The sequence below is a fragment of the Triturus cristatus genome, chromosome 5_1 (assembly GCF_964204655.1).
Source record: "Triturus cristatus chromosome 5_1, aTriCri1.1, whole genome shotgun sequence".
NCBI classification, from domain to species: Eukaryota; Metazoa; Chordata; class Amphibia; order Caudata; family Salamandridae; genus Triturus; species Triturus cristatus.
In genome coordinates, this window is record NC_140587.1 from 210571896 (window position 1) to 210589621 (window position 17726).

Genomic DNA, 17726 nt, shown 5'->3' on the forward strand with positions numbered 1-17726 from the left:
ATTTAGAACAATAGAGAGAAATGTAATAAGCAAACATACACTAAAAGTCACCACAATAAATATAAATTATTAAAATTTTAAAGTAAAAAGCCCCTAGAGAAAATCAAGCACTAAGGAAAAAGAGCAGTTTGCGGTCAACCAAGACCTAAATGTCGCTGGAGTGAGACTGTATTACCACCCCGCGGCCAGAGTCCAGATCAATGGCTTGCATTCGGCAACGTTCTTTATCACTAGGAGCACGCGTCAGGGGTGTCCACTGTCGCCCATGCTGTTTGCCTTCGTGGTGGAATTGCTGGCTGTTGAGCTTTGACAACACCACCGCCAATATGCAATTAGGTACCTCACGCAACATATCTTAGTGTCGCTCTACATGGACGACATCACACTATACCTACCTGACCCCCAAGAATGTTTGAGTAATTTACTATGCATATTCATTCACTTTGGAGGGGTATCAGGAACTCAAATAAACTGGGAGACGTCCAATATTTTTCCTCTAACTGACGCAACCAAGGAGTTTCAGCCCGACTTTCCAATAAGATGGTGCAACTCAACTCTTCGATATCTGGGCATTGAAGTGTCCAGAGATAAAGACAAACTTAAGCGTGCAAACTATGGCAAGGTTCTGACCAATGTAATGGACAGCATTACCCACTAGCTTTCAATACCCTTGTCCTTGGCGGGAAGGATTTCCCTAATGAAAATGATCATACTACCGAAATTTTTATATTTCTTAATATTCCTTATACACTAGGCTCAAAACACAATTAAATTGCTTAGCCTGGGTGAGCAAACAGGCATGCTTGAAATAGGAACTACTCACTCATCCCTTTGGAAGGGGAGGCTTTGAAGCCCCGGACTTGGATCTTTATTTTCCGTGTGCACAGGCACATCATGCAATATACTGGTAAAATCTGCTTCTCATATCCCGCACCTAGCTATTGAACATGGTTACATGCCCCCTATCCCTTCCACCCCATATCTGGTCCCGCGAGCATCTACCGCTGCCCCATCTCACTCCACTGTTGACTACACCAATGCAGCGTGGAGCAAACTAGCGAGGAACATTACAAAAACCACTGTATACTCACCTCTTCTTCCACTCCATCGTCAAGCATTGCTTCCGGTTACTCAGGAGGGTACCTGCTGAAACATGCTGCATCAGACTGGCATTAGCACTTGGGGAGACCTTTATAGAGAAGATTTTTCTCCTCACTCAAGATGAAATGTTTGATGGTGGCCATCCAAAACCTCTAGATGCATTCATATGTCTCAGATTATTACATGAAATAAGAGCTGTTACCCCTGACTTTCCCAGTGAACCCCCACACTTATTATGCTGCACGTTTTCCACCTCTACCATTCAGCAGATGCTGAGCACAGATGTGGGAGTGCGGGAGGGCTGGGACATGGAGCTCAGCACTCCCCTCACTGATGCACAGTGGCTTTATGGCTCCCAACAGACAGGGCGTATTGCATCAAGCAGTAGGCTATGTATTATACAGTTTAAATTCCTCCATAGGATATATTATACTCCTGCTAGACTCTACAGATATAAACTTCGCTCCGATGACAGATGTTCCCGGTGTGGCATGAAGGGTACGGACTTCCTCCACCTGGCCTGGTCATGTCCACAGCTTCAATCTTATTGGAGAGAGATTGAAGAGGTGCTATCATTTATGATTGCTACAGCAAACAAATGATGGATGTAATGCTGACAATGCAAACATTCTCCCCCAGTCAAAAAATCTGTGTTAAATCCATCATTCTTCTGCCCACTAAGCCACTCCAGTTTTGACCCAGCCATATGCAAATCAGTCTTGACCCTGTGCCCCATGGGAACCGTCTAGACCGAACTGCCAGGCCAGGTCCTCCCTGGACCTGAAACAAGCATCCTGGGACCGGTTTCAGGGTATGTCACCCTTCTCCAGCCAGGCTAGCTTGAATCCAGTAGCACAGTGAGCAAGGGACCCACGTCTGGGCATACCCATCCCACTAAGGGCGAAAAGTGTTACAGCAAACAAATGATAGACGGAATGCTGACAATGCATACATTCTCCCCCAGTCAAAAGATCTGGGTTAAATCCATTGTTCTTTTGCCCACTATGCCACCCCAGTTTGGACCCAGCCATATGCAAATCAGTCTTGACCCTGTGCCCCATGGGAACAGTCCAGACCGAACTGCCAGGCCAGGTCCTCCCTGGACCGGAAACAAGCATCCTGGGACCGGTTTCAGGGTATGTCACCCTTCTTCAGCCAGGCTAGCTTGAATCCAGTGGCACAGTGAGCAAAGCACCCTTCATTTATGATTGAGCAGGCACTAAACATCACGCCAATGATGGCAATTTTGGGGTTTACGGGAGACATTTAGGTGAGATATCGGAAATATGTCTCTCTTTGCCTTCTTCTAGCTAAGCGGCGGATTGCTTGTAAATGGGGAAGGGCACCGAAATTTAAGGACTGGTTGCAAGACTTGATATATTGCAAAGATCAGCTTACTACTTATGCTGAATTATTACCCCCCCACCCCCGGTTAGAGACCCAGAGATAACTTTTGGAAATGTATCTTCTAATGTAGATCTCAGATACTGCGGATGACATCCCTGAATTTCGGTGATTGGGAACCCCGCCCAATCAGAATGCTTTGTGATGGCCCATATACTCTAATCATAACCGAAATGACCCTATAGTCGGAGTATAGTTTCCTGCCCTTGCCTACGGGACCAGCATTCATTATAATATCACGAGCATTAAGCGCACAATGTATACTTTCTTTTTGTATGATGTAATCTAATTTATACATGAAGACTCATTTGTATCTTAGCATCTATAGTGTGGGGAACAGGATATTCTGTGTGTACTGTCTCCATTTATGGGATGACATGATACTGCACAAGACTGTTGTATTTATTGAATGTTATGCTTGATATGTTTTTTTTTATATCCATGATACATGTATCCTCTGTGACCTCAGGCCAGGCTTCTGGACACCCGGTCTCTCTCCCACCAGGTCTACTGCAGGGTCTAGTCCTCTTTAGTTAGCTGGGCCCTCTTGGAGTCAGGAGTCCTCCTGCTTTTTGTATCCCCACAGCAGGTAAACAGGAGGACGACCAATTAACCCTGGGAGAGCAATCCAGTCCCCAGGTGCCAGGAGAATTCAGGGTCCTTGAGTCATTAAGGACCTGTGTGTCCTCTTCTTCTAGCAGGAGTCAGAAGTGAGAATTCTTCTTCCAGCTGGGCAACCTTCTTCTTATGGAGTCTTCCCAGTTTGAAGAATGTTCTGGTGCTTGATGGGCCAAATTGATCCTGTTCACTAGCCCGTCATTGGAGAAAATGACCATCCCACTCTTAACTTTTTTCTTGCATTCCTTCATCTTCTTTTACATCACTTCATCTATGTTTTACTGTTAAATTGCCCTATTTCAATGTGGCAGGTCCCAGCTGCCAACAGTCTAGCCTTTCCTGAGCTTTTTGGCTACTCCCTTATTTGACAAGAACAAAACTGGTTTTCAATCAAACTGTGGCTGGAGCCGGACTGCTTGGATGGTTCTGGGGATTAATAAGAGAATGCCTCCCTGACATCTTCAAGTCAAAAGCGGTAGTGCTAAAGCTGCTATGTGTTCTTATAACTGTTCTTGTCCATTCCCAGATAGCTAATCCCTGCTAAGTGACAGCTGTTAACACCCATTGCCCTTTCCTAAGTCTAGAGTAAACTATTGCCCTCTGAGCCAGAATTGTTAATTCTCCCATCCAAGGATGTGTATTCCTGCTCTGAGGTGTGGCAGGTCGCAGAAATGGTTTTCCCTTCTACTCTGACTTGAGACAGGCTATCTGGGAGGGTCCCGGTAATGAATAAGAGAAGCCCTCCCTGGCATCCCTTAGTCAAACAAGATAGTGATAAAGCTGTTTTTTTGTTCTGCCAGCTGCGTTGCAGAGAGGTGTAAAAAGGGGCATGGTCTCTGAACACCTCTCTGCAACGCAGCTCTGTGGTGCATACTGGAGGTACCTGGTGGGCTAGTTGGCCCCCAGGGACCCTCCGTATTCAAGGGGAATTAATTCCCCAACTTACAACGCACCAGGGTCACGTTTGCTGAGTGCTGCAGGGAAGGGGCGGGGCCTCTGGCCATGTTTTAAAAGGGGGGCTGTGTAGCCCACCTTCTTTTACAATATTTGGGGCCCTGGGGACCCCATCCCCCAGGGCCTGACCTGTTTTTTACGTTTAAAAAAAAAAGATGGGAATGGGCCCCCTACCAAGGCCAATTTCGGCCCCAGGGACCCCATCCACCCGGGAATAGCCACAATTTTTTTTATTTAAAAAATATATTTTTTAAGGAGGGGGCCCCATGTGGCCCCCGCCCTGCCATAGCAAACTTCCTTGCTTCCTTGAAGCGAGAGCAGGTTTCCCTGCTCTCGCTTCAAGGAAGCAAAGCAGCGTTTGCTATGGCAGGGTGGGAGCCACACGGCTCCTGCCCTGCCATAGCAAACAGCAGTGTCCCGGGCTGGGAACCCCGGGACACTGTAGGAGCCGGCCCTGGGAGGTGGCGGTCCCCAAGGCCATCAAGGGCTCCAGGAGGGGGACCGCACGGCCCCCCTCCCAACATTTAAAAACCTGGGGCTGTGGTGGTCCCTACTACTACATCAACTACTGAACAGATTTACACCATTTAACAAAAAGGGATCTTTCTGAATCAAGCCCTACCTTTTTGCCAAATTTGGTGTAATTCCGTTCAGCAGTTCAGGCTGTAGCTTTGTCTAAAATTTCTTATGGAAAATTACATGGGGAAAATGCGTTTCGGACCCCCCTTTTTTCTCGGCCCCCGCTTGACAAATCACCCCGAAAATTTCAAGAATGGAGCTGACCGGAGCTCCCCACTATTTTTGAAAATTTCACGAAGATTCGTCAAACGATGCCAAAGTTATTTGGAAAACAAAAAATGTTTTTCCTATAACGACCTACTGGCAACTGCCAGTAGGTAATATATATATATATATATATATTTGGAAGGCATCAAGAATCAGAAGAAACAGCACTCCATTGTGAGTAATTAAGCTAAACAATTGTATATTTCATCCACAATGGATTTGTGATTCTGCGTACTTAATAATGTGATTGATTGGCCGCAACCTGAAGGAAAAGTTGTGACTGCCATTTTAGGACTCTGTGGATTTGGTCCAAAAAGTCCTAAAACGTACAACAACAACAAAAAGATATAAGGGGGCAGCGTAGGGTTACCCTGAAGCCCTTGGCCTTTTGCAGTAGGGGTAGAGAGGGACCACACCTAGGGTTTAATGTTTTTAAAAATGTTTTTTTTTAGTTCTGTGCATCTGCGTATCCACTGCAACACTCAGCCTAACACCAACTTCATCGCCTCCAAATGGTGCAGAATCAGGCCGCCCGTCTCATCTTTCAGCAACCACGCAATCAACATGTCCGTCCCCTTTTGAAAAGCCTCCATTGGCTCCCGGTGGCCAAGCGCTGTATCTTCAAATTGGGCTGCACCATCTTTAAAGCCCTAGCCGGTCTCGGTCCGGCCTTCATCTCCTCTTTGATCCTTCGTTACACTCCTTCCCGTGTTCTTCGCTCTTCCCATTCTAACTCTCTTGTCGTTCCTCCCTACAAGCGGAAAAAACACGGCGGTCTAAGCTTCTCATTTCTCGCTCCTCAGATATGGAATTCCTTTCCTCTAGAGCTCAGACTGGAAACTTCTCTTCCTCGCTTCCGAACTCTCCTCAAAACTCTCCTCTTCACTCAGGCCTACCCATAACACCTGGGCCAGTACATTGTTGTTCTCTGTCCTACAGCGCTATGAAACCGTTGGGTGTACGTGCGCTTTATAAAAACTTTTAACATAACATAACACACCTGGGTATCTCTTCGGATCCACAGATCCAGGGGTGTCACATTGGGTGTTGTGGTGGATCTGCAGATCTATTGAGCCCCCACAAAAAATAAATAAAAAAGGGGTTTTGGCGCATGCAGGGGGTTGGGGACAGGGCCTGGCTTCAGGGCAGTGCCTACCCCTAACTCCAAGCCCAAGCGGCACATGGCTAGGGCCATCCATGGAGAGGGGTTGCTTTCTTGTGGAGGGTTGGATTTAGGGCTTGGCTGCAGGCCAGTCCCTGTGGCCAACCCCACACCTTGCACGGCCAAAGTCCATGCACTGTGTGGGGTTGGCTTTAAGTTTGATAATGAAATATTACTTTATATATTTTTTTAAACTAGACATTTTCCTAAAAAAAGCAATGGTTAAAGTTTTGGATTTTAATTATATCGTACTTTGCATTAAAAAAACCTCTTAAAAATTCACTGAAAAAACCAAAGGTTAAATGGACGTTATAATTAGGTGAAAATCATAGTTAAAACATGGCGTTTCAATCAAACAAAACCACTGAAATTCACAAGTTACAGTTATCTCAAGGAACTTTAACTTGTGCCCTGTAGTAACTATAACTCACACCGTAGCCATGAACGGCTAATTATCACCCTCATTGTGATCTACTGCATCACTGATAACATCATGGTTGAAAACGTTTTTATTCCCCAGGCTGGAGTAATTTTTCCTTCTGATATTATCTCTCTCTTCCTCCCTTCCTGTTTCACACCTCGGCTGCCCTATTAACTTCTGGTGGGGACTCTCCTTTTTAAGCGCCAGGATACCCGTCGGGTGATAGAGCGCTATATAAGCACCTCATTACATTACAATACATTACATGGTAACATCTGAAATGACATCATTGATGACTACACTGCATGGTGGGGACGTGAGTTACAGTTACTTTAGTGCACAAGTTATAGTTATTTGAGATAACTATAACTTGTCAATTTCAGTGGGTTTGTTAGGTTAAAATAGTTTGTTTTAAGTGTCTTTTTTCGCCTAACTATAATGTCCCTTTAATCTATACTATTTTTCTGTCAATAATAACGGTTAAAGTGACATTATCATTAGGTTTGCTAATAAGATCTCCAACAATTCACTGAAAAAACACAGTTAAAAGGCAGTTATGGTTACAAAGCAAAACCTAAAAACCAATTAAATTAATCAACTATAGTTCAGTGAACTACTATAACTCATGTCCCATCGTGCACTTCTTATTTCCTCACATACTACATCACTCGTGACATGTTAAATGGCATCATTGATAACAACACTGGTTACCTCTCAAATGTCCAATTTGTCCATATTCTAAATAGAATTTTTTCTGGACCTCACCTCTTTATGGCTACCTCCAGCCTTTCACCCACCCTCTACATCCAACCAATCTACACTGTGCATGGCCTTAGGCCTTGAGCAGCAGAGGTAGTCCTCTGGGCTTGACCTTCAACCAGGCCCTTCACCCGAACCTCCATGTTCAGCCAGCCCCCACTGAATATAATTTTCAGTCGTGTCCAGTGGAGATTGGTGCAGGTCTTGGCCGCCAGTCAAGCCCTGCACTCAACCCTCCATGGGCAGCTAACCCCCACTGAGCACCGCCTTAAGCACCCACCCCTCCGTGAGCAGCAAGCCTTTAGCAGGCGGCGATCCCCTACTGTGCATGTTCGAATCTGGAAGCTTATAAATGTTCGATGTGCAGTTCTTAGAGCTAGCTTTCCTACCATAGTGTTACAGTGCGGTGCAAGCTTACTTTAACTATAATTGAGTTTGAATACCATCTGCATATGAGCAGTCAATATATCTTTAACTTCTAACTCTTTCAAACCCACAGACATATTAATTTAATGCTAATTCATTGAAAACTTCCCAATGGATTAACTCCAAACCAAGTAACAGCACTTCCTTGATTTTCAGTTGTATGCCAAGTTTGCTATAATTCCCTAGAGGGCATCTTTCCCTAGCAGAGAGCAATCATTCCTATCAGGGTTCAAATGGGGAATACTGTTTTTTATCCCCCCTTTAAGTTTACAATCCATTACAGTTTGCTTGAAAATCAAAATATCACACGTAAGCTAAACATGGTGTCTGCCAAGTCTTGCACAGATCTGTAAAATTGGGCCTAGGCTATTAGCCAATAAATTCATTTTGACACCCTTATTTATTTTTGCTCCACTTCCCGGACCTGCATGTAACCTAAAATTCCTGCACTGGGGATAACATACTAAGAGCCTGCCAAATTTCATGCAGATTGATTATAGTACACTTATTAGCAGATGAAGTTGTTTTTGACACCCTACATTTAATTCCCCCCCCCCCCATGATGAATCTGCACAAAACTTGCCTAAGCCACAGAAGGTTAAACATACTAAATAGTTCTCATATTTCATTTGGTTTTGTCAAATTGTTCCATAGAGATTAGCACATTAGCACTTTTTTACCCCCCCTTTTAAAAGTACCCCACCTTAACGAATATGCACTAAGTTAAAAAGCACAAAGAGCAATCTAAACATGCCAAGCATCTGACAAATCTTGTGCAAATGTGACAAACCGTGCTAAAGTTTTGGATATATAAAAAATCCAACTTTCTATCTGTAAATGTAACCTCTGCAGCCCGATTTGCGGATATTTCAGTTCACTGCATAACACCGACTCTCTCTTAACGTCTATGTTTGCCCCACAGTGATTGCAGCTTTCTTTTATCTTTTTTACCCCTGCTTGCCTTCCCCACCAGCTGACAGGCATTTTGACACCTACAAATAGAGCGCTATTTAATTATGGGCAGTAGTGCTGGCAACAGATTAGTCCGCAAAAATCCATGCCCAACCCAAGCACCTCTTCAAATGCTAATGTCTCGAAAACTGCTGCATGAATTTACAACAAACCAAAAAAGCACAATCCTTGCGTAAAGTTCTAACTTTGTGGCAGGTTTTGTGCAATTCCAATTAGCTGTCCTTTCTGTATCGAAGAGCAAGGACAACTATGGGGATTAAAAAAGGAAATCACACTTTTGGGATCCCCTTTTTTCTTGCCACCGCTTGACAGATCTTTGAAAACCTTGAGGGACCCAAACTGGATGAACATTTGGAAAGTGTGGTGCAAATTCATCGAATAGTGTCAAAGTAATTCAGAAAACAAAAAATGCCTTTCCTTTAGAAACCTAGACCCAAATATAACTACATTGATGCTATCACTAAAAGACACTCACTTGCATTCTGTGCTCGCACTCACCATTCACTTTCAGCAGAGGGAAAAAATGCCAGCAATGCAGCAGTACTGCTGTCTACCTATGTGTGCATGTTAGTCCCAGTTTTGGTGCCACACTCTCTGAATCGTGCACAAACATTTTTGGTGTAGCTGGAGTAAAAGTGGTTTACACCAGGGCACCTTTGAACCCACATTTACCACAATACTTTATGCGGTGCTAGATGGCCAGTAGTTGAAGAATTTAAAAGTAGTTGGGTCTTTGGGGACAATGGATGGGTTTGGTGGCTGGGTCACATATATTGGGATGCAAGTGTATACAAATGGGAAGATAGAATAGCTTCCTTTTCTTTGAAAGAAGGTGTGTAAGAGGTTTACATTCCTGAAAGTCATCACTTCTACTTCCCTGTTCTTCGTCTCTCTTAATCCAATTTCTAGGATGGCTGTATCCCTCTCTTTTTAGCTGTGGAAGCAGGAAATGTTGGAATCTGCAAGGAGCTGTTGTCCTCCAATGCTGACAGCCAGCTGAGAGCAAAGAGTAAGGTACTGTCCTGCAATACATGCAAACAACACACATATATTTACACAATTAGGTCAGTGTGCAAAGTATATGCTTAATATGTATGTGTTTATTTTTTGTCTTTACTGGAATGGATACAAATAGGGCTCAGGTCATAAAAGCAGAAGTAAAATGTGATTTTCATAATGTATCAATACACGTCATTGTATATTAAACCTGTTTGCATAGTTCCCAAAAGTTTCCATAATTCACTAGACTAGTAATTGGATGCACAAAGAAACCACTTGCCTGTTTTCAAAGCCCCTTTATGTGTGTGGTCTGATTTTAATGTTTATCTTCCCCTTTTAAGCAAATATTTCTTGGCAAATAGTCTTACGACAGACTCCCTGGGAAAAGGGGAGTTATAATGCACCTTCTCACCCTATTGCATGGACCCCAGATGGGTGGTCACCGTGATAAGAAAGAGAAGATGAGGAAGCTGTAAGTTCAGGGTTTGGAGAAGCGTTCTAGGAGTTGGGTTTTAATGCTTCAACGGAGGATGAGGTTTAGGCAGTGGCTATTGTTATGCAAACAGAGGAGAAGAGGCTAAGGTTGCATGCCGTGATGGTGCTGAAGAACTCCAAAGGGATTGGCGAGTGTCTGAGAGATGCATATGAGGCCGACCACCACTGTGGCCATTGGGTCAACCACCTACAATCAGTTCCAGCACATTAGCAGGGTCAACAACACCTCTCCTTCCAATCAGCCAAAGCCTTGACCAAAGTTTTCTTGCTATAAAACTATATTAATGGGTAAACAACGTTTACCCCAAAACTTTTTCACCGCTTGGAATCACAAAGCGGTCGTTACAACGACCGCATTGTGATTCCGCATACCATTACTCCTCAAGTCAGAAGAACGGCTTGCGGAGTGGGGGGGGGGGGGGTGCTGGATTTAAAACCCAAAACCTTCCCTAGTGTCCTCACACACTGGAGTTGGAATAGTAAATTATACTATTCCAATATCCAGCATCCCCCCTCCGCAAGTTGTTGTTCCGACTTGCGGAGTAATGGAATGCGGAATCACAACGCGGTCATTGTAACGACCGCGTTGTGATTCCAAGCGGGGAAAAAGGCAGCGGAATAACGTCGTACATTCATAATAATGCAATGGCCTCCTCATTGGCAGCTTCAAGTATACCCAATGCCCCTTAGAAAAAGTTCTTAACTGGGCAGCACGCTCAGTATTTAACTCCCCAGGTTCATCCTCCAACTCTGGCTATTGCTGACTATAAAAAGATTCATAATTAGTGTCCTCACTCTGGTATCTAAGGCAATGAACATTGCAACACTTCCCTACTTCACTAAGAACATACATTTGTATATCCTCACCAGGACTGTACGTTCCACAGCCTTCCCAGTCTAGCTAGCTCTAAACCGCATTAGCAGTGCTTCTTTCTCGTTTCTCACTACTAGCCCCTCCACATAGAGAAGCTCTCGCCCCGCATAGGTGTGAACACCATCAACCCATATTTTGGCCCTGTAGGGCCAATGGCAAAGACCAGCCAGTACCCACATAAGCTTCTGGGAGCCACAAATAACCCCCTTCCACCTCACTCCAAAAAAACAGCAACACTTCCCTGGATATTGATTTCATTAATGTCTTGTTCAAGTCTACTTTGTGTTCTCTTACTATGCACCTCCTCATACTCTTTCGTTCACCTATTCTTTTCTACCACCTTTAACGAGTGCCTTGTTTTTGAAAGAAATATGAATTGCCACAAATAAATAATTTCTCTAGAACAAAGAGTTATTATGTTGATTGGATCCAGTGGTGAGGCTGCTAGAGAAGAAGGCACTTGCAGCTTTGTGACTCCTTCAGTAGTGGAGGTCCTGGAGAGCTTGCAAAATAGAGGTTGATCTGAGGACGATATTGATTCACATCTTCTCAATGTTGAAGAGTGATTGGAGGGAAGCAGGAGTGTGATAGTGGCAGATTACCTATAAAAATATTTTGAGGATCTTGAGGCAGAAGTCAGTGGGGAGTATGTGTTCCTATTCTACTGTCAGTCAGAGAAAATAACACATACCTAATATTAAGGTCAAGGTTGTGGTCAAGACAATAAGGAGGTTCACACTCGAAGGTAAATCTTTCAAATTAATATATTTTGCTATTGCATTAATGCAAGCTGCAACAGCCACAACTAGAGAGCAGTGGTGTACCCATTGAGCTGTAGAACTGGACCTTGACCCCATGAGAGCATTTGTAGGTGTGATGGCAAATGAGGAATTCCTGTAATGATTCTACTTGCAAATAAGGGGAAGACTGTTCAGTATGGCTCTTTGGAATGCCAGGGCAGGCCATTACAACATGGTTGCCCTAAGTGTGGGACAATGATCTGGAGAGACCGTATTTTACACTCAGGCCATTAGCAAGGTTGAGGAAGGTGCCCCATTGGCCTCCTGGGCAAGGGGGATTCCCCACTAAGAAGGAAGAGTGGTGGGTGTTATGAGAACATGGCAGCAAATCTTGGTCGTTAACATGTTTCAAAATCTTCTAAGGATGTCAATGTACTTTTTAGAGCAACAAGGATTAAGAATCAGACAAGGCCATGAGAGGACCTGGTGACTTCAGAAATGTGACAGGGGTATGAATAGTTCCAATCCTGGTCCCCCTTTCAGTAATAAGTGATACATTTAGAGCTTGTAGTTGAGATGTCTAGGGTCTGCAATTACATTTTGGAGGTTAATGTGGATCATTACTTGTTCCACTCTGACCAGAAGATAAATAAAATGCAGACCGAAAATAAAAATACATATGCAGCACAAACTCATTTTCCAACAAACTCACTTTAAAGTTTTTAAAGAATAGAAGGTCTCATCTATAGTGTCTTTTTCTGGTTATTAAGGAAGCTGGGCAGTCAATATTTAGAAACCTTTATGTGAACAGCCTTGGTATGAGCCATAGTTTCAGTTCCTGGGCATTACTTCTTTGTTTCTATGTCTCTGCCCTCTTGGCACTATTCATTCACTAATACCTTTCTGTCATAAATCATTATCTAGTCTGCCATGTTTGCTTGTATTCTGTTAAAGAGATTGGAAGTGCTGACATACATTGTGGACTCTTGTGATTGACTATAGGCACATTTCGTTGTTTCAGTCAAGCCTCTTGTTTTGGAGTAATGGGTCCTGCAGTGCCATCCTTTGAATTTGTGAGATTTCACTTCATACAGCATAAATGAAAATTATTTTTATTTTCATTGATCATGTACATTTCTATTATTGCTATTATATTGTTTTTATCCAAGGTTTGTGATGGAGAGAATGAGTGCTTTTAACTTAAAAACAACAACTCTTGATTGTCAGGGGTTCTGGGTGCTAGCATTTAAAGGAACTTATCTATTTCAAGGTGCTGTCAATTCTCAGATCTCTCAAAGATATCTGGTCTAACAGAAAGATGAAAAAAACATTCAGACCATTTACCCCCATTGTTGGCTATCATGATTCTGATTACTGAGGATTTTTCTGAATTGATGGAATTTGTAACATTGTGTATATATTATAAAGGTACAATTTCAAGGTCCTGGTCACACCAGTCTAATGGTCCAGACAAAGATGATGCGGTGAGAAATAGGTTGATCCAGACTCATCCATTCCTAGCATTGATCTCAATGTGCAAAGATCTGCATGGGTCAAAGTAATAGAATGTTCATTAGAGATGCAGCAATCCCTTTAAGAAAACACCTTCAAATTGTAGCAGGCAGTAACACTGGAAGTTTTGGATGTCAGTGAAAAAAGAGATGTAATGCTTGATTTCTTCCCAAAAATGTTTCTTTCTTGTGGTTGGTATCTCATAGATCAACAGACCATTAAACAATTTTCTTTATTCTTGCACACTTGATTGATAGGAAGCTTTTGGAAGATACTTTCCTCTTTGGTTCAATGTGCAGGAAACCCAATTTCAATTGATATCTTGCTTCACCTGAAACATACTTCCCATCCAGCATTGGGTGCTGTTGACTGCCTCAAAGAGAAAAGGATAATTATTTCTAATTTTGAAAATCAACCAAGAGAAATAAGCAATTTTTCATTCAGAAAAAACATAATTTGAGGCCTTTGGATTGACCTCAAACATACACTTATGATTTCACTCTCACCCTTATCGAACACAAACACACACCTATTCCTTAGTTCAGGTAAATTCACTGCATAATGATCTTTCAATCTCTGCCTTGCAGGTTTACCTGCACCTGGGTCGGCCAGACCCTTCAGTGGCTTTTGAGTTTCTTTTAATCTAAACAGGGGCTGGTAGCTTGTGGGCTGATTCTATTTTGCATGCCTACGTTTCCTTATGAATATTTCATAGGTCATATCTGAGATAATCTATTGTCATGGCACGTGACATGTTATATTTATATGTTATACAGAACCAATATGCCATGAGTGTGATTCAGATATGGAGGATGTGCCAAAGTGATAAATTTCAAGGGTGCTCTGGTATATGGTTTACAGGCTAACCCTTGAACTTTGAAGGTCTTTAACTTCTATGATGTACTGCTGCATGTGTCAGTAAATGGTTGTATGCATCATTGTGAACGTCAGTGTGGATAACCATTGATGGTGGCTATGTGTCATCTCCTATTGGTTTAGTGTGTCACACCAGTTCAGCATTTTTTATTTACAAGCTTTCCAGTCCTACTTTATATGACAATTCATGACATAAACCTATGCTGCTTAACCCAATGCAGCGATTCACAGGAAGGTTAATGGTCCAGCAATGGATGATAGTTTCCCTACACAGATACAATGGTACAAAGGCATCATTTGTCAAAAGGCATAATAGCTTCTAGAAGTCACAGTATTTCAAGGTGGACCTGCTTCAGTGTTGTGGTGCGAATATTTGAGATGCGTCCTGTTCGTGCCCTCAACTTTGTAACATGCTCATAAGTGATTTCCAGCTACAAAGAAGTAATGCTCCTTTCACGCTAGTGTATTTGTAGCAAGTACACCTTTGCATACTGTGACCTCACAACACTGATGGAGAATGCTAGAGTCTGTTGACAATTGGCCACTTAAAGGTTGGACAACAAAGTTTTCAAGCTCTCTCTATATTTCTATATTTAGTTATTCCTATTAATCAAAACCTCTTCACCTGTTTGCATTTGCATGATTGGGATACTTAGAGCCCTATTCATCAACTGCATTTTGTAGAACATAAAGTAGTACTACAGTAGTACTACTCACATATTATAAAATGCTATTCACTAACCTACGGTGAACACCCCCACCTCTCCTCAACATTTCTATGAGAATAGCTCCACCACAGTGGCAGAGATCTCTGCACAAGCACACCTATGTTTCAGTAGTAAATATGACAAGGACAAGACTGAGTGTCTTGAAAATGGGGAATACCTCTACATACTACTACAACAAAATGGGAGCGCTTTTGGAAAATGTAAGGAGGGGCTGAAGGAGGGACAGGCTAACACCCAAACACAAAAGTGTAAGCCCGTTGTTATTCACAAACTACACCTCTAAAGCTGCTGCAACCTCAAGGTGTCAGAACAGTAATAAATGTACTCCAGCACAGCCTTACAGTAAGTCAAGCACCTCACATTGCCACTCACAGGTACTGCAACACACTCCCATAGAAAACAATGGAGATAAGGACTTAAAATTACACCCCATAAGAACTAATGTAAAACTAATCAAATGATTTTGACATTTAAAATATATATGTATAAATATGTATTGTATTTAATTAGTTGACAATTTCACAATGTAATAATAAACATCATTTAAGTCTGACATTAATGTAAACAAGTAAACTTTTGTTAAATATTAAACAAGTAATCTAAATTAATTGAGCTCATCACTCTAAACAACAATTAATACTCATTAAATAGAAAGTATACTGTTAGAGATGGTGAGCAATTGTATTAAAATTATTATATAGGAAATATTTACAAATTAAATAAATATTTTTCAATTAATTAATCATTTGCACATTTAATTTAATGAGTTAATGTACTATAACATTTTATTTTAGTTTAAATAATACTGTTGAAAATAATTATTGTATTGTTTAATAATTTAAAATAATTATGTTAAAATTATATTTCACAATGAAAACAATTATATTTATATATTCACTAACCATAAAGCTGCTTGGACGCCATGACTCGCCTCGCAGGGCCGGTGCTGGTAATGGTGGCAGCAACCATCAATTATATGCAACAAAAGACCATCCCAGCGATCCAGAATGATGAAAGCAGCACACCAAGTGAAGCAGCACAGATATGTGCCGGTTTCGCACATTAAATATCTGTGCTACTTCACTTGGGGCCTCATGTAGGTAGCCAAATACCGGTCGGTAACGGCCGATTTTCGGTAAATATGCCGTTACCGACCGGTATTCAGACAAGTGAGATGTAGGAGTCCAAAAACCAATTTTCGGTAAATATGAGGCGGTAAATACCGATTCATATCTTCCGATTTCTAAAATACCGATTCATATTTACCGAATACATAATTAACGAATCGGTAAACATGAAGTGGTAAATATGAAGTGGTAAAATTGTAAAATGACATGTAGGAGCACTCGGTAATTAAGAAATCCAGTAAAATCGGTATATAAGAGTCGGTAAATAACACGGATTGAAAGCAGGTGGTAACCATCAACAGTGCAGATGAGCAATCCCAAAATGCAACAGCGTGGACAACATGCCCGCTATGTACGTCATTGCAAGGCGCCTACATCTACAGGCAGCAGGACTGAGGGTATGGCGACGGGAGGAACGCATCTACAGACAGCGCATCACACAATTCCAGCTGACTGATGCAGAGACACATGACAGGTACAGGCTACACCCCGAAACCATCATGGACTTAATCAGGGACCTGCACCCACTCCTGGACCAGCCAATCAGAAGGGCGCACGCCATACCCCCACATGTGCAGGTGCTCTGCAGCCCACATCTGTTGGCATCCGGCAGTAATCAGGTGGTGACAGCTGCGGTGGGTGGGGTATCCCAGAGTTGGCCGTCCCCTTCCTTCAGGAAGTCCCTGGATGCCATGATGCAGAGAATGCACCACTACATCAGCTTACACAACACACAGGCTGCACTGCAGAAAACAAAAACAGACATTTCTCACATGGCACAGTTCCCCCATTCCATTGGCTGCATTGATGGTACACACATCCCAATCTGTCCACCAGCTGACACAGAGCACATCTACAGGATCAGGAACTCCACCCACTCCATCAATGTGAATACCGAATTGAATGAATTTGGGAATGGTCCTGTGGGTGGCAGAACCAAAAGGTGGGCGTATGCTATTCACAACGAAGTCTGCAAGTTGTCGCACAGTGAGGCGGCTTCCAGTTTGAGAGCTACTGACCAAGCAAACATGGAGAAGGCTTCAGCCGTCATAAATAATAGCTCCAGCACTCTCACTTCTAGGATTCATACATGAGACAATAGGCACATGCAAGTACACGGCGCATGCAATGTACAAGCCCCGATTGTGGCGTGCGTCCTACGAGGTATCCCAGTGCCTGTGATGACACCTTCTTACACTCTGCTTGCAAACGGTATTTATTACATTATGATTGATGAAGCGTGCTGCGGGATGTGATTGAGAATCCCGTACATTACTGTCTCGCATGAAGTTGGCTGCTGCAATACTGTTCTTATTCCACCCCCGCATGTGCGGCGGGATGTTCCCATCTGGCCTTCGATTCCAACCTTGAAAGCAGAGTTCAACAAGTGGAGCTGAATAGAGCGCCATTGTCCCACAAAGAGGTGCCTTTGACTTCCTCTCGTGAAAAAGTTGACCTTCACGTTGCTAATACGCGCAGTGATGTACAGGCGCCTCTGAATACTGACCTCCCCCTGCATTTCGGCTCTTTGATCCGAACTATTATCAATGCCTCGTCCGCCACCGGCCTGGCTCATTTTTTTAAACATGTGGGCTCAGATATCGTGACCTCTTTCCAAACTATTTTAGGTGTAATTCCGGCATTTGTACATTCACTTTTCCCGTGCATCTTTGGAGGTGTCCCGCTGCTTCTGGCGCTAGTGGCAGGTGTGCTGCTTTTCCTTTTCATACTCCGGAATGGCTGCTCCTGCTGTGCCACACGAGCACCTGTCC

The 17726-nt window shown here is 43.0% G+C and overlaps 1 protein-coding gene across 1 annotated transcript in view; it reads left to right on the top strand.

Moving 5' to 3' along the window:
- The window catches only part of LOC146830648 (uncharacterized), a 515492-nt gene that overhangs the window by 164383 nt on the left and 333383 nt on the right, over positions 1-17726 (top strand). The window contains exon 5 of the mRNA XM_085604827.1: positions 9513-9617. Within this exon, the coding sequence (XP_085460953.1) occupies positions 9513-9617 (105 nt within the window). The remainder of the gene's footprint in view (positions 1-9512; positions 9618-17726) is intronic.